General features: G+C 42.9%; 1 protein-coding gene across 1 annotated transcript in view; it reads left to right on the top strand.

Moving 5' to 3' along the window:
* Positions 1–374: 374 nt before the first annotated feature.
* Positions 375–22,076, top strand: part of LOC109459063 (neuronal acetylcholine receptor subunit alpha-7) — a 71,176-nt gene continuing 49,474 nt past the window's right edge. Inside the window, exons 1-2 of the mRNA XM_019753236.3 lie at positions 375–552; positions 806–945. Coding sequence (XP_019608795.1) covers positions 507–552; positions 806–945 — 186 coding nt within the window. The 5' untranslated portion in view covers positions 375–506. The remainder of the gene's footprint in view (positions 553–805; positions 946–22,076) is intronic.

The raw sequence follows: 22,076 nt of genomic DNA, 5'->3' as shown, positions 1-22,076 counted from the left end.
CGGGGCTATGGAGGACTGGACCCCACAATCGTCCCAGCTTTCTCCCAAGACCCCAGCACAGCTTCTGAGAGCAGTAGGGAGCGTAGTGGAAACAAAGGGCAGAGGGACTGGCAGAGCCCAGCCTTGGACCGACATCGCTGGGCATGGCCAGAGGTGCGGTGCGGAGGGATGGCTCCCTGGAGACCGAGGCGGGGCGGGGTGCACCTCCCACTTATACCGCGGGCTGCAGTTCCCCAGGCGGCCGCCGAGCCGCAGGCCCCGGAGCTGCTGGCCCTGCCGGCGGGCTGGGGTTGGGGCCGGGGGCGGGGCGCGTCACGTGGAGAGGCGCGGGGGGGGGAGCGCGGGGGGGGGGAGGGCGGGGGGGGGAAGGCGGGGCGGGAGCGCGCGCTCGGCTCTTTAAAGGCGCGCGAGCCGATCTCGGAGAGGCGGCTCCGTGGCTGCAGACACAGGCCCGGCTGACAGCCGAGACGCGGGGCGCGCCGGCCGCCGCAGCTCCGGGACCCAGCATGCGCCGCTCGGTCTGGCTGGCGCTGGCCGCGTCGCTCCTGCACGGTAAAGCCGCGGGGTTCCCTGCGCTCCACTCCTGCTCTCTGGGATCCCGGGCGCAACCCGGGAGGCTCGGTGCGCCCCGCGCACGGGCGCGGTTTGGGGTCGCGAGGGGCATTGACAGCTGCCCCGGACGAGGGCTGCTAGCCCCGCTCGTCTGGGCTGCACAGGTTGGGCGGCGGGGTTCATGGCAAAGGGTCTTGGGGCGCACCCCCGCCGGCCTTCCCTGAACAGCCTGCCCGGCTCTCCTCTCCTAAAGTGTCTCTGCAAGGCGAGTTCCAGAGGAAGCTTTACAAGGAGCTGGTCAGGAACTACAACCCCTTGGAAAGGCCCGTGGCCAACGACTCGCAGCCGCTCACCGTCTACTTCTCCCTGAGTCTCCTGCAGATCATGGACGTGGTGAGTACCAGCGCGGCCGCCGCGGGCTCCCAGGGCTCGTGGAAGCGGCGGCTGGCCAGGCGGTGTGGCTTGGCACGGACACTAGCTGGCCCTGGGCCAGGCGGGCCGGCGCTCTGACCCCGACTGGCCTTTCTCTGCTGTGTGCCTCAGTCTCCCCACTTGCCAAATAGAAATCAGTGAAGCTTGTTCCACTGCCCTGCCACCTGTGCGCGGGTACTTCAGTCCCGCCTTTCCCCCAGCTTAGAAACTCAGGGCGAAAGCATCCTAAGCCAGGAATCAGCAAGAACAGGGTCCTGAGGTGGTCATACTGTAGCCTCGCACCGGGTTTAAGTGTTGGCATGCAGTCTGACATTCGGTGTCAATTTAGCCTTCTCTAGACTTTCTGCTGCCGGTGGCATGTAGCTGCTTTGGGTAACGGCCTGGCTCTGGGCTTTGCAGCTATAATAATCTGTCCAGGAAGGGGGGCAGCTGTGAGCAGTTAGGAACACCCACCCCAATTCCAATAATGGGCAGTTTTGTTTTTTGCCTTCCTGGTAAGGGTAGTGCTGGAACCCCTGCTCTGAGGATGAGCAAGGCTCCACATTTGAGACACACCTGGCCGTTCCTTCAGGCTGCTGCCCCGAAGGCTGCCTGCTTTGCAAACTTAGCAGCACTCACTTCAGTTGGCAAACTGTGTAATAGTCACGCATGTTTGTTCTTTTGCTGGTCTAGACTGCTTGGAATATTTAGTTTTCGTTGGCATATCTTTCACACGATACAAATATTTTATCAAACATGTCATTCATTATAAATGGCTTGGAGTCTGTACAAGGCATTGGACTCTGCAGAGCACAGGGACAATGGTATTCAAGGGGAGGGAAGACTATGGTAGGAGAGAAGTGTGAGGACAGCCACAACTCCAGGTACAAAGTGCTGAGAGCCTCCAGAAGAGGGGTTCAGAATAGTGGGCTAAGAAGACAGGCGATACTTCAGAATCCTACAAATAAGGGGTACCCAGGGGACCAAGATGGCCGCAACCTAGGGATACTGAACTCGCCCAGCCGAGGAGCAGGATCAAATATGCACGCATACAGGCAGCAGTTACTCCTGTGAGACAGCCTAGCGTTGAATGGCCAGCTTCTGACAATAAACAAGAGAAAGAGACGCAACAGAGAAGCTGGAGAGCCTGGGAGCCCTCCGGGCCTGGAGTAGCTGAGAGCAACTGTACATGGTCCCATCCCCCCAGATAGGGCGGCGGGAGCTCCATCCGGGGCTTCGGCCTACCTGCAGGGTCGCCGTGGTGCGTTCACAGCTCGGGGCCTGCAGCCTTGGCCTGGGAACACCAGGAGCACCCAGGGACCGCAGGGCGGCGCCAGAAGCACTCCCAGCAGGCAGTCCGCGGGCGGCCAGAGCTCATGCTCCACGCGGGCTCGCTCCACGCTTTCCCCACAACCACCTGGCACTTAGAGGCGGCCCAGAGGCCGCTTCTACATGGACCGCTTTCTCTATAACAAACCGGAGAGAACCTGCATAGAGAAGACTGGGGAGCTCTGGAGCTCTCTGGGGGCCTCGGGAATTCTCTGGTTCTCGGGGGGCGGGGGGGGGGGCGGTCAGAGGGCCCAGTGAGCGCCACTGTTTACCTCCCTTCCACCTCTGTAGGGTGGGACATAGGGTAGGACAGGACTCTAACCCCGGAGCTTGGCCTGCCTGCAAGGTCACTGCAGTGTTAAGTCCCAGCCACAGCCATCAGAAAGGAAATAAAAGGCATCCAAATGGGAAATGAAGAAGTAAAACTCTCATTTGCAGATGACATGATATTAAAGAGTCCATCCAAAAACTATTAGAACTAATAAATGACTTCAGTAGAGTTGCAGGAAACAGAACCAATATACAGAAGTCTGTTGCGTTTCCATACACCAATAATGAATGATCAGAAGAAGAAATTAAGAAAACAATCCCATTCACAATTGCATCAAAAGCATAAAATACCTGGCAAAAATTTAACCAGAGGTGAAAGACCTGTAGTGTGCAAACTATGAGACATTAAAGAAATTGAACAAGATACAAATAAATGGAAGGATATACCTTGGTCATGGATTAGAAAGATTAATATTATTAAAATGTCTTACTACCTAAACTAATATACAAATTAAATGTAATCCCTACTAAAATACCAATAGCATTCTTCTCAGAATTAGAACAACTATCCTAAAATTTATATGGAACCACAAAAGACCCCAAATAGCAAAATAAATCTTAAGAAAGAACAAAGTGGGAGGTAACCACATACTCCCTAATATCAAACTATACTACAAAGCTACAATAATCAAAACAGCATGGTACTGGCATAAAACAGACATATAAATCAATGGAATAGACTCGAGAGCCCAGAAATAAACCCTCACTTATATGGTCAATTAATCTATGTCAAAGGAGGCAAGGAAACACAATGGGGAAAAGATAGTCTTTTCAATAAGTGGTGTTGGCAAAACTGGACAGATACATGCAAAAACAATGTAATTGGGCCACATTTTTATACCATATACAAAAATAAACTCAAGATGGATTAAAGAATTAATTATTAAATCTGAAACTATAAAACTCCTAGAAGGAAACATACACAGTAAAATCTTGGACATTACCCTTCGTAATATTTTCATTGATAGATCTCCTTGGGCAAGGGAACCAAAAGAAAAAATAAATGGGACTACAGCAAACTGAAAACTTTTTCCACAGCGAAGAAAACCATCAACAAAATGAAAAGACAACCTACTGAATGGGAAAAGATATTTGCAAATGATACATCCAATAAGAGGTTAATATCCAAAATTTATAAAGAACTTATACAAATTAACACCAAAAAACCCAAGCCAATTAAAAAATGGACAAAAGACCAGAATAGACATTTCTCCAAAGAGGACATACAGATGGCAAACAGACATATGAAAAGATGCTCAGTGTCACTAATCATCAGGGAAATGCAAATTAAAACCACAATGAGATATGACCTCACACTTGTCAGGATGGCCATCAACAAATCAACAAATAGCAAGTGTTGACGAGGATGTGGAGAAAAGCGGGCCCTCATCCACTGTTGGTGGGATTGTAAATTAGTGCAGCCACTATGGAAAACGGTATGGGGGTTCCTCAAAAAATTAAAAATAGAACTACCTTATGACCCAGCAATTCCACTTCTGGGTATTCATCCAAAGAAAATAAAAACACTAATTCAGAAAGATGTATGCACCCGTATGTTCACCTAGAGGGTATTATACTAAGTGAAGTAAGTCAGACAGAGAAAGACAAATACTGTATGATCTCATACGTGGAAGCTATAAAACACAAAACAAATAAACAAAACAAAAACAGAAACAGACTGATAGATATTGAAAACAAACTGATGGTTGCCAGAGGGGAGAGGGTGGAGGTGGGAAAAAAATAAAAGAGTACCCACACTAGCATACTGCTGAATGGTGCAACACTTAACGTAGTTAAAATAAGTGATAAATGGCATCCTTTCCCCTATGACACCTGTGTGAAATGTGTATTTCCTCCTACAGATAGACCTATGCTTTAAAATATTCAATGTATACGTGATGATATGGACAAGTTATCATGAGAGGGGAGCTGTATAGGGAGACAAGTGCTGTTACAGAGCTTACAAAAGAGCAAAAGTTGCTGTGTACACAGCTTGGACTAGAGGAAAGGAGGAAGAATGGGGATTTTGAGTTAGGGGAAGAGAGGCTGGAAAAAAAGCTCTATGTTGGCTAAACTAGGTCAGAGAAATGGCAGTGCAGGGGCACAAGGCTTTGGGGCATTGGGGGCACAAGAGCTTTATAGAGCAACATCTCTGTTACTCGCAGGAGCTCAGGGTTTGTGCTTGGGAGGCTTGGTAGGTCCTGGCTCTGCTCGTTTCTGCATAGTTGGTGTTAGGTAACTTTCTTAAACGTCCTGAGTCTATACTTTCCTGTTGATGAAATGGACATGATAGCACATCTTTGGTCATTGTAATGAGCAAAAGAATGTGGAGGCAACTCTGAGAGACATGTGACTTTGGTCATTTTCATCAAAACAACAACATAAAGCAATCTCTACCATCTCTCCCCCATACTAACACTCCTCGAGTGGTCAATGATAGGATGAGAAGGAGCCTCCCCAATCACTTGCCCAGGAGCCCCTGCCAGACTGTGCGCTCCACAGCTGCCCCTCTCGGTGGTCCTTGTGGGTGGGATGTGAGGCTGCAGTGGCCACTCAACCGAGGAGCAGGAGCAGCAAGCAAGTGAAGCATGCCTTACGGCTGTAGCAGCCTGTTTTGTAGACAAGACCACTCACCCAGAAGCTGCAAGCTTCTTTCTGGGCACCCCAGCCTTTTTAGGAGATCCTTAAGAAACCAGGTTATATGAAGGATTTGGGATCTTGTGAGAAATTTAGGCATAACCTAGGGTTGCATGATGTGAAAATTAAAAACAAACATTTGCAGACAAATGCAAAACAATTTGTCACATTGGGAGACTTTAAAGTAACAGATCCTAAGCACTATGTGTCATCAACATTCCTGTATGAGAGAAACACATGTGAAGATAGCAGCAGCCAGAGGTCATGGAGGGGAGGGGTGGAGGGGAGAAAGCCTTGGCTCACCTTGGCCGTGGGTCTAGCCACGAACCCATTGAACTTCCCAGCCAGGCATTACTGTGAGCCAATGGAGTGACATGGAGCAAATTACCTTTCTAAGCCCTTTTCCTTGTGTATAAAATGAGAATAATAGTACCCACTTTGCAGCGTTTTGAGAGGATTAAATAAGAGTGCTTGCCACACGCTGGTGATTCGCTGAAGGTTTGCTCCATCTTAATTGTGTAGCTACTCAGTTCAGCATTCATGAAGTTGCTGCCCAGAAAGGTGTGGTCACTTGCCCCAGGATGCTGACTGGTTAGAGGCAGGGCTGCAATGAGAACCCACATGTGACCCCAAGTCCTGCACGTGTCCTGCCTCCTTTGGAGTTGGTATCTTCTTGTGCAGAACAAAGTCTGCTTAATGTATTTAAACTGACTGAACTGTAACTGATTGAATGCGACTGTCCTGAGATCCTGGGTGAAAAATCAGAGATAATGCAATATGCAAACATTTGTATTCAGCTGGGCTTGGTTCTGCCTGGTTTTCCAGCTAGAAAAGGGCTTTCCAGCTGGAATCTCAGCACCACGGACAGAGACACAGTGGCTCTCCTAAGAGATGCCAGTGACAGGCTTGACTGGTATAATTCTCCTTAAAAAGTCAATTCCGGGGGGCGTTTGACCATTCCCACTGGGCTGTTTTAGAAACCATTTCCCCACCCCACCCCCAGTCTACTTCCTGTTTCCCTTTTTGCCAGCAGAGATTCCCTGGCTGTGGTGATGGGGAAATGGCATATGATGCGACACACTTTATTTTCGTGAAAGATCATTTCTCTTTCATCAGTTTATTCCACACATATTTGAACTTGGCTTGTGAATTTTGCCAGATTCTGGGAATTCATAAATGAATAAGGGATAGTTTCTACTTTTAAAACCTTCTGGCTAGGGAGACTGACACGTCTATAATTCCTATACATAAAGGCCTATCCGAAGTGCTACAAATACACATAGGAGAAAACATTTATTTCCAGTTAACGTGGTTGGGAATGATTTCAAAGTTATATATTTAAAAGTGAGTAGGAGTTTGCCAGTTGGAGAAAGTAGGAAAGGCATTCCAGGTAATGGGAACAGGGTAAGGAAAGCCAGGAAATGTGACAGCACACCTTCCCAAGGTGTGTGCTAAAGAACACCAGCTCCCAGTTGATTTTGGCTGCAGGTTCTGTGCCAAGACTTCTCACAAAATTGAATGTGCTTAAGTTTATGAGAATTTCTAAAAGAGGGAGGTAGTGTTGGCCCAACTCCTAATTTTTCTTCATAGACCTTTTGCAGAACATAAGAATTGTGTTCTAGAAACACAGCTTACAGGATGATGGACAGGATGGTTTTGGGTAGGAGGCGAAATCAGGAAGTGAGTGCAGAGACTGAGGGGGGAGTATAGGGTGTGAGATTTCTTAAGCGCCTCTGCACCTTACATTTTGCCCTGAGCTCTAGTCTGGGCATCTCCGAGGGCATCAGAGGCAGTATGCCAGGGGTTTTGTGAGGCTGCCATAGCATATTTTCCTAGAAATGGAGACAATCCAAATCATGATATTTGTATTACATCCAACAAATATAAATTACAGATCAGAATGAAAAAAGATGTGCATACATTTTAAGCACAAAACATGTATCTTCAACGGATCGCTTTACCGGCTGCCTACTCTAGTTTTCCAACAGGCTCCTTGGTGAAGCACTAGATGGAGAGTGGGAATCGGTGGTGTGCTTTTAAGTGGAGGAGGGATGTCACTGGGTCTGTGTTTAGATAAAGGATGCTGAGGGCAGTGTGTGTGGGGGCGGTGGATTATAGAGGAGGGAAAGTGTAGGCGGGGATAAGGAGGTGAACACTAGTATGGTCTCCATGGGAATATGGAGAAAAGCACAGACTCCAGAGATATTTTGAATATACTATCTGTGAAATATAACTGTATATAAACTTCACGTAGGTACATAGATTTGTTAAGTGACAGTACCTAAATAATTCCTAAATGCATACTCTGATTTACAGTGATTAGTAATTTACTTCATGGGCTTGTAACTGGGCTGGGAATGAGATAATACATAAGAAATCATTTTGAAGTGATGCAAATGTAAGTAAGCTTCCAACCTTCCAATAGTTTTCACCATATTTCTCTTTTATTCATGCCATTTAGTCACTCACCTGTACACGTGTATCTAAAGGCCATTCAAAGTGCTAATTTGCATAAAATAAATGGGCACAGTTATGAAACTACATCTAGAAGGAAAGGAATTGAAAATGAATAATGTGAATCAACACATAAATATGCACAAATTATGCACATAAATATGCATAAAGGATTTGGGGTATTTTATAGATTTTGTGTTTACCTTTTTAGAAGCTGTAGTCAGAAGACAGTAGACACAAGCGGTCATGCCTGTGGGGTTTGTCACTACAGATGGCAAGCACGCTTGTGGAGCCCAGTTCCCTAAGGGCTTGTGTGTTACCGGAAATCTGGGGGGCCCTTCTGCTCACGTTCATCAGACTTACAAGTTTTGCATTTACGGCCACTATTTAAAGTGCTACAACTCTAACTTAATAGTATCAACCATTAGCTGTAAGAGTCACACATCTTGAACACAGTCTATGAAGAAAATCCAAGGTACCATTACGTAATTATTTTAGTAATGTTTATAGAAGTGTTATTTCTTCAGACTACAAACCAAATTCAACAAAAAAAGGGATGAAGGTGGGGGAAATCCCCCAAATCACCATTACTCAAGACATTCTGGTGAAGTTCATGTGGTCTCTTTTCTATGTTTATAGGCTGTGTAGCACACTATTTAAATATTAAAATGGTATAAAAGCATTATGGGGCCGTAAACACTAATTACCAGGCATTAATTTTAAAATGGCACAAATAGGCCGAGTTGTATATGAATAGGAGTTTTAAATAAAATTGTATTCTTTCCTTGCTATTAGGCAACTCGTCAGGACTGCATATTCAATCCCTATTCCAATTTTTATTTTAGTCAATGTTTAAACAGCGTTTATTGAAATGATTCATGAAGTTGCTGCTAAAGCCTGGTTGTTGTTTTAAATTTTGTCGCAGACATTGCATGTGAAAAACTGTGAAGATAACCTGGGGGTCTTGAAAATACCATCCTCCGCGAACGTTTGTTTCCGACCACCACCAGGCTCTATGCACCAGCAAGCACAAGTCGCCTTAATTTAGTTAGTAGCTGAGATGAGGGGCTGGGCTTCAATTCCTGTTTCCAACTTTTGCATCTATGTTCGAGGCTGTAAATAGAGGCAATTGATTGGGTCCTCTATTCAATGGATTTTTTTTTTTTTAAGATTTTATTGGGGAAGGGGAACAGGACTTTAATGGGGAACAGTGTGTACTTCCAGGACTGTTTTCCAAGTCAAGTTGTTGTCCTTTCAATCTTCGTTGTGGAGGGTGCCCGTTCAGCTTCAAGTTGTTGTCCTGTCCTTTCAGTCTTAGTTGTGGAGGGCGCAGCTCAGCTCCAGGTCCAGTTGCTATTTTCTAGTTGCAAGGGGCGCAGCCCACCATCCCTTGTGGGAGTCAAACCGGCAACCTTGTGGTTGAGAGGACGCACTCCAACCAACTGAGCCATCCGGGAGCTCAGCGGCAGCTCAGCTCAAGGTGCCGTGTTCAATCTTAGTTGCAGGGGGCGCTGCCCACAATCCCTTGCGGGACTCGAGGAATTAAACTGGCAACCTTGTGGTTGAGAGCCCACTGGCCCATGTGGGAATCGAACCAGCAGCCTTCAGAGTTAGGAGCATGGAGCTCTAACCACCTGAGCCACCGGGCCGGCCCTATTCAGTGGATCTTGAAGTCCTCTTTTGTCCCCCTGGCTCTTGAGTCTGTCAAGATCTGCTTAAACTTCTGGCCTCCTCAGCATTGCATTAGGGACCATCACGTGCTTCTGGGAAAGGGGCCCCAAATCCTGCTATTCTCTCAGGGCTTCCCTCCCCTCCTGGGTCTTAACCCCGCCATTCCTCGTGACCAGTTTGCTACCTGGTGCCTCCATGCGCATCACCGTCCCATTTCTCCTGCTTTCCTAATTGTTCTCACTGAACGGTTGGTGAGAAACCCCTACCTAGTACGTCATTGCTGATGGCAGAACTGAAAGGCTAAATTTAAACGTGATTACAGTTCCCTTTTACAATTGACCCAGATTTATTATGATAGAAGGGTTAGCCCTCTCGAACCTCTTTATGGCTCTGGGACATAAACATGCACAATTCTTGCAGCTTTATAGACTGAGGAATATGGGCACTTTTGCTAAAGGAATCTTTCTTTTAAATGTGGCTTTTCAAGTCTGCCGCTGAAGACTTTTCCCCAAAGGGGAAAAATTCGGTTCTCTCGGAGCTGCTGCTTGATTCCCAACGTGCTGCTGAAAGAGGCAGTTTTGCCAGGGAGAGATGTCAGTGAAAAGCTGTCTCTTATTGAATTCTTAGGGTTCCGTAGTGCGTTACTCTTCAGAGAAGACAAAAGTCATTTGGAACCTTCTAAGAGCAATTCCCATGATCTTTCTTCCAGTGATTTCCTTCTTCACAGTCAACATTAACTATAAACTATTTTAGAAAAAAACAAGAAAAAGAAAAAAACCCCAAACTATTGCAAAATAGTGTGTCTGTGCATATCTATGTGTGTATAAACATACACACATATGAACACACACATGCACCTGTTAACTCTTACCACTCCTTTTTGGATTTTTACATTTGTCTTGTAAGACATTACATAATATGCTTGTTAAGGTTCCAAGAGGAAAAGCTAGACATTACAGCAAAGGCTGTGGCGTCACAGCTCCCAGAAAGCCAAAATCATTGACTGATGCTAACGTGAGATTAGATAAGGGATTGTCTAAAATCCTGCCTGGTGGGTTACAAATCAGTGCAGGAGGACGGGCTGTGGGAGAGGCCTAGGCATGGTGCTGACTCCAGACTCAACGTCACCTGGCAGATGAAGGAGCTGACCTCTCCCGCCCGCAGGTGGCCATGGCCTTCACCAGGCCATTATAGCTGTCATCGTTAATGAGCACCACCTGTGACATGAATCTCCAAGTGGGAAATTCTCAGATGGCTGAAAGCAAATTGCCTGTAAACATTCCCATTTTGGGGTACAAGAGGTGGTGTCTGTGTCTGGGGGGAAGGCATACAGAGCCAGAAAAATGGTTTGCTTTATTTTGTGGAGAGGAGGCAAGAGTGCAAGTAGAGTTTCAGATGTTTTGAAATGTCAGAACTGTACAGTGGTTTTCTATTCTAAAGTGTCTGTTTTAAGAAGCTCACGTACGCAATGTGTTTTGTTGTGGGGTTTAGATTAAGCAGATTAAGCCAAGACTGATTGCCAAGGTAGATTTGATTCAGCCCCAACTGATAAAATTTACAACGGAAATCATTAGTCAAGAAACATTAGTTTGTTCACTGTTTTCTATTACGATGTTTTATTAGCATTTTATCTCGTTTATACACCGGATTAGCTTATAGAGAGACCTAAATTTCATTTTGGAAGTCGTTCTCTGATCCTGTTGTAAACTTTGAGTTGTAGCATCATAGACGGCTACAGTGTCATATAACATCATAGCCGACTCAGGGAATTATCACAGGTGAACCTACTCAGTTACAACCACCTAACACAGCTCTTCTCTTTCCTGCTGGAAAACCATCAGCATGGCATCCAGCACCAGAGTTCAGTTTTGCCTTTCTCTGCCACTTCATGGAAGGGGGCTCACACACACGCACAGTAGGTGTTCTTTGGGGTCTGGTTCCTTTTGCTCGGTTTTATTTTTGTGACATTTGCCGGAATTGTTGCCTGTTGCTACAGTTCGTTCGTTTTTATTGTGTAAATATAACCTGCTTTATTATTCTCTTGATGGATAGCTAGATTGTGTCCAGGTTCTGTCTGTTATGGGAGAGCACTGCCATGAGTGTTCTTACTGTACATGTCTTTTGACGCACATGCGTTTGCATTTCTAGCCATCACGTGTGGAGATACATATGCGTGGACCCGCTAGGGCATAGGGTGGCATATCTTTAACGTTTCCAGATCAAGCCAAACAATTTTCAAAATGGTTATACCAATTAATATTCTCACCAGCAGTGCATTCTTGATGCTCTGCACACCCACCCTCCCACACTTGGTATTTCAGTCTTTTAATTCACCATTCTGGCGGGTGTGGAGTAATGCTCCCCTGTGATTTTAATCAGAAGTTCCCTGATTACCAATAAAGTCGATGACATTTCCATTTCCTAATTTGCCACTGGGATATCTTCTTCTGAGAAGTGTCTGTTCATGTCTCTTACCTGTTTTTATCTTGTTCTTTTTTTGTTCTTTTGTATTATTTTCTTGTTGATTTGTGTGAGTTTTTCTATATTATGAACCTGAGACCTTAGTTACATGTTTTGCAAATACCTTCTCAGACACTTTGGCTTGTCTTTCCACTCTTTTAATGTTCCTTCTTTGTCTCTTTTGTAACCTTTTAATTGAAGTATGACATACTTACCGGTTAATGGTATTTTTTGATGAACAGAAATTCTTAATTTTCATGTGGTCAGATTTATACCTCTTTTCTTCTATGTTTAATGCTTATTGTCTTAGATTTTAAAAGTCTTCAGCTTCCTCAAGCTTATGAAGTTCTTTTCTTTCCTATCTATTTGCTTTTAGGGGGTTTTGTTGTTGTTTTATCTTGCACACAGAAATCTTAATTTATGTTTAATTTATTTTGTTTTTCAGGGATAATAAGGGTTATTTGTGTAATGACTGCATGATTGGTGAACTTTATCAAATTTAGACATCATATTATCCATTATGTCTGCCCACAAATGGACATTTCAATTATCTAATGTGTATATAACACGGAGAAAATGTATGGGTTATGGCATTGTTTAATGTTTGAAAATGTCAGCATGACACACAGTATTTACAGAGCCAACAGTAAAACACGGTCTGTGAGAAGCTCCGGCCCCCGGTCCCACATTTCCCATCACCGTCCATTCCCCCAAGACCTGTAATGCCTCTCTGTCTGTCATCACTCCTACAGTTACGTGTATGTGAAGGCCGGTATCGGATCTGTATATATGTTACTTAGAGAGGTCAAGTAATTCTTACACCAGGTTGGATGTGAGAAGAGATTTCAGAGAGCAGTTCAGTATAGAAATAATCAGCCAGATCATATTCCTGACTACACGGAGTGAGAAATATGAGGATCACAGAACAGAATATAAACAATTATTTAAACAATTAGGTAATTTTATGGGACGCTTTGCTTCCATGTCATATTTTACTGTATTTTTCCTGTGATCACCTTCTGTTGATAATATTTTAATAATTACATAATTATCCTTTTTATGGAGAGGCCAGACTTTGTTCTTGGGCAGTTAGCTTGTTTATACGTAATATTGTTGCCACTATAAATAACATTATAATCAACATCTTTGGACGCCCATGTTTATTCTGATATCTGATTATTTATTTAGGATTATTTCTTAGATGTGCAATTAGCCCAAAAAGTTAATAATTTTTTAAAGTCTCTTGACTTAAAAGTAACTTAAAGATTGCTTTGAAGAAAGTCTGTTCCAGTTTATACACTGACCCACAGTGTTGGAAACTGCCAGTTCCCTGTACGCTCATCAGCTCTGAGTCTTATCGTTTTAAAGTACTCAGTAGGCAACGTGGTTTATTATTACATTTGTTTTATACTCACCTTCGTATTTGTGTAGATTTAAGGAAATGTCCACAGTTACGGAAGCCAATCATTCTTTGGTCTTCTTGGGACCATTTCCTACTGTCCGTGGTGAAAAATCCACCCAGAGGAAGAAAACTGCAGAATGTGAAAAATGGAGCAGTATTCGGCTGTTGTGCACATTATTTATAAATTTGGTATTAGAATTAATCCGATGAAATGAGGCAAGACAAACATATTGAGTGGCGGGCAATCTGTCACTTTTTTTCACCCTTGTATGTTTTGCGGAGCCTCCCCCCCCCTTGAAAGCAGCAATGTAGGTATATAGCATTCACAGTATTTTTCTTTCCACTTTATGTGAGATTTTATTGGGCAAGATTTTCATTCTTGTTAAGTGTGTTGTGCTCTGTTTGCAAGAGCCAGAAGAGAGAGTATGTTCTTCATTATCTTAAGACCCTTCCCCCTGTGCTCTCTGGTAGAGGGAACCCCTGTGATAAAATGTCAGGGGTCACTTCTTTCCCTGGGAATCTTTCATTATTTCCTAACTTAATCCTCTGTAATAACCTGTCAATGGGATCTAAGGGGAAACGCATCCCTTCACTAAATTGAAAATATACCAATTGTTCTATGTATGAATATAAAAATAGGTGCAAATTTATTTTGGTTTACAGGTTAAGGGCTGATCACAGATAGCATAGGACAATGTGGGGAGCTGTGAGATGGAAATTCAGACATAACTATTGTGTGAGTTTCACCTCAGGCATCCGCCCTTTATTGAACACTTTCTTCCTAACTAGCCCAGGGTTTACAATGAGAAAAATGTCCCTACCATACTAAGTGCTCACACTTAAAAAACGATAATTTGTGAAGGGACAAGTTGCTTTGGCATTTCATGCAAACTATTTAATCACCTGAATTATGAAAAAGTTTCAAAGTAAGTGTGTTCCTGATTTGCGATGAGAACATTTTTCTTGGTAATTGGTGTAGTGTGCCTTATGGCATAAGTTACTTCACTGCACTTTTCAGCAGAAGAAAAGAGGCCTGTGAATAGTCTGCATTTGGTTTATTTAGCTCCTCATTGTTCCGTAAAATAGGACATCAGAATATGCTCTGCATTAGATGGGAAATAGACTTATGGTCTGGGGGTGGGGGAGGTGTAAAATTTTCCTTTCTGAGTGTTAGAGTTTTGCAGTGATGAGTTAGAATGAATTGCCAAATTATTTCTGGGCTCCAGTAATTTATTAACTTTCCACAAGTCCGTAAGAGAAAAATTAGAGCCAAAGACCCACATAGGAGACTCATTATTTCTAGATTTCACACAGAAACAAAAAGGATTATATCATTCCATTTGGGAACCACCAGTGTCATCAGGTTCCTCGCGATCTCTTAGAATCCTTTTGATAGTAGCTGTGTGAACTAGGAATCTGTGAGAGGGTGTCGTAGTGCTTTCTCTTCGTTGGTGTACATCTCTGGGTGGTACTCTTGTAGTCCACGGGTTTCCAAGGGGACCCCAGCCTGTCACTGTGTTCCTGAGTTTGGAGTTAGCACTGGTGTTGCTTCCTGGGTGCCACTATGCATGAGAACATAAAACACTCAAAACAGCCACGTTGGGCCATGGACAGAGCCCCTTTGGGTCACACGTGGACCTATGGAGGCCCGTAGAGGATGACATGTTGGTATATAATGCACCATGCTCCTGTCTCTCCCTCAGGTATCCGTATTGCAGAGAGCAGGTCCTTCACGAAAGTGAATCACCGGGGTGGGCATTCGGTCCCAGAATCAGCTTGGAGAGGAAGACACATTGGGTCAGCTGCTGTGGGAAACCCCTTAGGCTCTTGAGTTCTCTGCTCACCCCGTCTCGCTTGTGTGTCAGTTGTGGGCTCTGAGCCATTGCCTGACCTCTGACTCCTCTGACGGGGCCCAGGCATATTGACTTGTCTTCCTACAAGAGTCCTCCCCACCATCCTGCCTCTCCCCTACGAGACCTTTGATTGCTTTAAATGCCTTTTCTGTTGTGTTTTTGTTGAAATATCTGGGAGCTGAAAATATTCCAGTTTTGTTCCTCAGATCTTTCTTGATTAAGGTGTGTGGGGTCTCATGAAGTCAAGATATTTGGAAATGGTTGACAAGGACCCTCAACTTCTTTTCCTGAGTTACAGTTAGTGCTCTGACATCACCACCATGACATTCATCATTTTTTTCTAATTCTGATAGTTTTGCAACATGTTTCTATAGGGTAGTTCCCTTTTCTGTTTAAATGAGGTAAGGGGTATCTGCAAACTTCGACATTTCTCTGCCTTTCAGATAATTTATAAAAATCTCAGTGTTGATTCAAGAATAAACTCCCCATTTAGGCTCTTTTCCCTGCTTGATTTTCAAACATTAGGGTGGAGGACAATGAACTCGATCAGTAGAAGTGTCTGTGACTTCACATGCTTTCTCTCTCCTTATCTGTAAAAATAAATTTTACACCACATTCCATCAATTCTAAGATGTGCATTTTTTCACATTTTAACTTTAAAAAAAATGTATCTTGCAATTGAATGATGTCTCAGACTTGATGAAATATGAAACTGTAGAATAAATAGTTAGTTGGAGGATAAACAATGTAACTGGATTTGTCCATAAATTCAGAAGTCAAAAATAACCTGAAAAGAATTTGTCTTTGTCTTTGGAAATATTTTCAGTGCTTCAACTACACTGAATCCGATTTTTGTGTCCCTTTCTTTTCTTCTAAATTCAGTGGTGTACACCTTCTTCGAGGTGTACGTATACTTGATAGTAATTACTTCAGTGAGGTGATGTCAGGAATAAACTATTTGTTTGTCTGGGGAAAAGAGTCTTTATTGTAACCTTATTCTTGGATTACAGTTTAGCTGGGCATGGCATTCCAAGTTGAATTCCATGATTATTTCCCCGTAATTTGAAAATGTCACTTCCTGGGTTTCTGGCTGTAATGTGCTTTGCCATCTGCACTCAGGCCGGTTGCCATTCATTTGCAGACAAACTGCCTTTGACTCTGCGCTTTTATGCTATTCTTTTTCATATTTTACAGTTTCATGACAATGTGATTTAGGTTTTTAAAAATAAATCTGACAACATTTATCTGTCAAGATATATGTGCTCTGATGTTCATTGCAGCTTTATTTACTGTGGCCAAGACATGGAAACAACCAAAGTGTCCTTCAATAGATGAATGGATAAAGAAGATGTGATATATACACACAATGGAATATTATTCTGCCATAAGATGAAATAGTGCCATTTGTGACAACATGGATGGATTTTGAGATTATTATGCTAAGTGAAATAAGTAAACATTTTATTTTAGAACAGTTCCACATTTAGAGAAAACTTGCAAAGGTACTACAGAGAATTCCCATGACCCCACACCCCGTTTCCCCTATTATTGTCATGATACATTTGTATGGCACGTTTTATTATAATTAATAGATTTTTTTACGTAAGGCCCATCATTTATTTGGATGTCCTTTTTTCTTTTTCTTTTTTTTAATCTGATGTCCTTTTCTGTTGCAGGATCCCATTCAGGAAACCACGTTACATTAATCATCCCGTCTCCCTAGGCTTCTTGGTTGTGACAGTGACTCAGACTGTCCTTGTGTGTGGTGGTCTTGACAGTTTTGAAGAATACTGGTATTGTGTCGAGTGTCCCTAAGTTGGGATTTGTTGGTCTTTTCTCATGATTAGACTGGGATGGTGTGCCTTAGGGAGGAAGACCAGAGACTTAAGTACCATTCCCATCATGTCATACCAAGGGTACGTCTGTCAACATGACTTACCATTGTTGATATTGACCTTGATTATATGGCTTAAGGTAGTGTTTGCCAGGACCCTGCACTGTTCAGTTACTCTTTTTACCCCCTTTCCATACTGTACTCTTTGGAACTAAGTGACTATGGGCAGACCACCTTTAAGAAGTGGGGAGTTAAAATCTGCATCCTTAAAAGGTGAAGTGCATACATAAATTATTTGGAATTCTTCTCCATGAAAGATTTGTCTTTTCTCTCCCCTTTATTTATCTATTCAATCATTTATGCCAATGCAGACTCATGGGTATTTATCTTACACCCTGAGTTATATTCCAATCATACTTCATTAATTTTGTTTCTCAAATTGTTCCAGCTTTGGCCACTAGGTGCTCATTCAGTTCGCTTCTCTCTCCTTTTGATGGCTCACCATCATTGTGGTTTTATTTTATTTCATTTTTGGATCACTTTCTTACTTTCTGGCACCATAAGATGTTCTAGGTTCATCTTGTATATTTTCTGCCCAACACCTGGAATCAACTGTTTCTCAAGGACCCCTGAGTTCTTTTTATTCAAAAATGATTAGAAAACAAGATCTGGGTTCCAGTTGTGTTCATTGCTACTGGGGTGTCATTACATCTAGGTCCTCTAAGCTGACAAAGCAAAGGGATATATGTATGTACACTAGCCCAAGTATATGTGCATATCTATGAATATTTCTATGTGTAACCTTCAGTATCTATGTTAAGGAAAACATGACTTCATCCTTACGTCTCCATGACCACAGAGATCATTCAAACCTGCTCTCACTCCAACAGCGAAAACCTGACTCCCACCATCCGCCATCCATTGAGTTAATTGTTCAATTCCAGTGTACATGTGCAGTGGCTTCAGAATTATTAACTCGTACCTCTGCAAAGAACAACTTCGTCAACTAGACTATGATGCCTCTGTCCAGTGGCTTATCGATTCTACTCATTTTTGAAGTTACTTAGGTCAGCACCTTTTCTCCCAACGCCGTCCTGAGGTGACCATTTTTGTAAGACATTCAGATCCATTTGTCACATTGTCTATTCCATCCTGGATCCCCTGACTTCCTAAATGATTTTCTTTTAAATCGGCGTACAGTTAAGATTTACCCTTTGTGCTACAACGTTCTATGGATTTGGACAAGTGCTTAATGTCTTGTATTCATTTGATTCATACAGAATTGTTTCTTTGCCAAAAATCCACCTGTTCATTTTGCCCCCCACCCCTGACAATTACCAATCTGATTACCAGCTCTCTACTGTTTGGCCTTTTGTAGAATGTCTGATCTTTGGAATTATAGCTGTTTCAGCCTGGCTTCTTTGACTTAGTGACATGCATTTAGTACTCATCCATATCTTTCTTGGCTTGACAGCTCATATCATATTATCCATTGATAATAATCTACTGTATGGATGTTTCTTAGTTTGTTTATCCATCACCTACTCAAGGACATCTTGGTACTTCCAGGTTTTGGCGATTATGAATAAGGCAGCCATGGACAGTCACAGTGAGGTTTTTGTGTAGATATATGTTTTCAAATATTGGGCAAATATCTAGGAAGGTAGTTGTCGGCTACTATGGCCGACACTAATTTTGTAGGAAACCACCACACTGTCTTCCAAAGTGGCGATGCCATGTTGCATCCCCACCAGCACTGAATGAGGGTTCTTGTTGCTCCATTTCCTCTCCAGCAATTGGTGTTGTCAGTTATTTTTAGATTCTAGCCATTCTAATAGGTGTGCGGTGGTATCCTCGGGTTTTAATTGGCAGTTCCTTAATGACATACGATGTAAGCATCCTTTCTTGTGCTTATTTGCCATTGTTAGTCAGATGGTCACATCTTTTGCCGATATTTCAGTTGCTTGTTTTCTTGTTGATTTCCCACCCTGTATTTTGGATACAAGACCTTGATCAGAAAAGTGTTTTGCAAAACTCTCAACCCATCTGGAGTTTGTTTTTTCATTCTGGTCACAGTGTCTTCTATAGCGCAGTTTTTAATTTTGGTAAAGTCTAACTTACCAAATTTTTTTTTTTTTTTTGCAAGGTTCATCATCCCTTTGGGGTTGTATCCAACAAGTCATGACCAAACCCATGGTCAGGGGTCATTTTATATATTTACCATGAGAATTTGGTGGGGTTCCTTCAAATAAAATCCATGCAAGTGTAAGCGTGTCCACAAAACAGTGGCCCCTGGAGGTTTCTTTCTCCCAAGTTCACACTCAGCACCTAGAGATTCATCACTATTATTACTATGCAAGCATTATTTCAAGTCCATGGCTCAGTGGTTTCTGCCCCAGCTCAGCACGTCTTGTCAGTGACTCTGGACTTGGACGTCTTTTCAGATGTCAGAATGGTGCTTTACCCTGCAGTATCAATGTCTCATGGGTCTAACGAAGTCATTAATTTTCAGTTCATTGAGGTTTTTTTTTCTTGCTGTAAGTATGGGAATGATTAATTCTAGGCTCTTTATATTGAGCTTTGATTACTTTTTGAATCATACTTACCTTTTTGAGGAACTTGTTATACTTTCTTTATCTGAGGATTAGTCGGTCAATTCTGGAAATTTCTAAGCCATTATTTCTTTATTTTCATTATTTTCTCCTTCTGAAATTTTCTTAGCTGTATATTGGATTCATTGTATCCTTTATGTATTTTGAAAAAGTATTCATATGAAAAAGTATTCATATTTTCCGTCTCTTTAGCATTCTTTCCTTTACTGTAGGTCTATTGCTCAGGTTCACCTTCGGCTTACTAATTATTATTTCATATCTTTCTTATCTCATATTTAACCCATTCATTGAGTTTTATTTCAATTACTACTTTTTCTTAAATTTGAGAAACTTTTCCTCTTGTTTTGTCTTGTTTCCTCCAAGAGACTCTTATTCTTTTATTGTGCTTTTGATATCTTTAAAGTATTTAATCATTTTAAATGTATGTATTCAATGTTAACCCTTTGATATTCTCTGGTCTGAATTTTTGGGGGCTATTTCTGCAGATTTGGTTTGCTATCTCTCGCTCATGGAAGATTTTTCACTTATATATTTTATATTTTGCATCAGGAGAATATAAAAATGGTTGTATTTTCTAAGCAAAGATGCTTTTTGTTTTGGGTGCTTTTGGGGGAGTTTTGTTTGTTTGTTTGCTTATTTCTTTATTCTCTTTGTTTCTGGTCCCTCATGTTTCACTGGCCTGAAGCAGCGTTTCTGCTATGCTCCCAGCTTGCAGATTTCCCAGACACTGTGGATTGCTCACATTTGACTTCTCCATCAGAAAGAAGGCCCATACGTATTTTAGGAATTATCAATCCACACTGCCACTACAGACTGAGAAGACAAACTTTTTGTTTCCTTGTGGCAGTGGGCTCTTTAAGACCCTCATGACCAGTGGATGGATGTGGAGTGGGGGGTTTGGTTCAGCTCCCCCAACCTGTGGGATCAAACCCTTGTCTTCGGTCCCAATGAGGCACAGCTCAGCTCTGTGAATATAACTGGCCACGCTTTCCCCACCCCATAGCTCTGCCACGGCCTACTCCTGCACTTACAGCATGTTTTTAGTTTCCTCTTGGATTTTTTTGTGTTTGAGGATTTCTCTTACTTTCTTGTGAGATTAAGTTTGCATTTAAAAAGACTCTTGTTGATTTCCTCCAGCAAGTTTAGGTGTTTTGCAGCAGGATGGTGTTCAGACTATGGAGTCTGCTATTAATATTATCCTAGGACCAGAAGTAGGTCTCCTTGTGTTATCCTGGAACACTTACTGTTTTCCCCATGTTCCAGCTGTGGTTGTGTGTGCATCATTTAACTCACCCTCCCACCCCCTCACCCCCCACCCCTGTCTCCAACCTCTTCCTTAATTGACCTAATCTCTGTGTTTTTCCTCTGCACACACTGTGCTTATCGCATGCTGCCCTTCGTGCCCCTGACTCAATTTTCAGCTGGATCTGTTTTGTTCCTTTCTGTGTATAATTCATTAGCCATGTAATACTGCTGTTTTGATTAAGTTTACTTGTTTAGCTCTGCAGTCTCCCTTTCATTTCATTTGATTAGTTTCTAGTCTCGTCTTTGAAACAGTGCTTAATTTGATCCAAGGCTTTTTTAAAGTTATAGAGTACAAAGAACTCATGGGAAGCATGATGTCTTGTGTGGGCTTTTCTCCAGACTCTGCTTCCTATTTTAGTGACGTCTATCTGCTTGCCTTCATTTCTTCCTGTCTTCCTTGCTTTTGCTATTCTAAAAATATTCATTCACTTATTCATTCATTCATTCGTAACACACTGTGCTCATGTAGCACTCCCATGTTTTTTCATCTTGCCCAAGCCTCGTGAGAGTGCGTCAACTCATAATTCCAATTTTCTGTGCTCTAATGGTGATACGTTATCTTTTATATATTCTTTTCTTATATGCAGTCCTTATTTTTCCTTAATACATTAAACAAGGTAATCTACATAATTTCTAGGAACATTAGAAGCTTGAAATAACAACGACAAAATGGTTTTTACATCCTGCCCCTGTCTTCCATTCAGGTATCTCATCCCCTTCCCTTTTCTTCAACCCACCTTTGTAGCAGTTCCACTCACAGGGCTCTGCTCAGATCCCCTTATCTCTGTCTCACATCTTCAGAGGACCTCAGCTTTGATGGAACATACTGCCACCAGTTTCTTGACAGAGTGGATTGGAAAAGCCTGATGCGGAAGCCACACACCTGTCCATAACTCGGGCACATTTTGGGGGAATCCAGCTGTGTGCACAGTTGTTGCGTTCAGTCCAGTCACACGTAGTTATGTGCTGTATTTGTTGTAAACTGTGAAGGAGAGGCGTGGGCGCGGATTCAGGGAGGATGATGGCTTAAGTATAAAGGGGAATGTATTGTGTCCATCCAGGGAGAGCTTAGACAAAACATGATTCGTGGTTCACCCAGCGTGACTGGATCTCTCTCTCTCCTCAATCTCCCCGCCCCCACCCGACTACCACTACTCCCCACACTGTCCAGCTCTGTAACTCAACGAGGCTCTCCTTTCTGTCAGGGTCCACTCCCATGATCCACT

This window comes from Rhinolophus sinicus, chromosome 13 (genome assembly GCF_057876585.1).
Source record: "Rhinolophus sinicus isolate RSI-liver-muscle chromosome 13, RSI-T2T, whole genome shotgun sequence".
NCBI lineage: Eukaryota > Metazoa > Chordata > Mammalia > Chiroptera > Rhinolophidae > Rhinolophus > Rhinolophus sinicus.
This window is presented reverse-complemented; position numbering and strand designations above follow the sequence as displayed.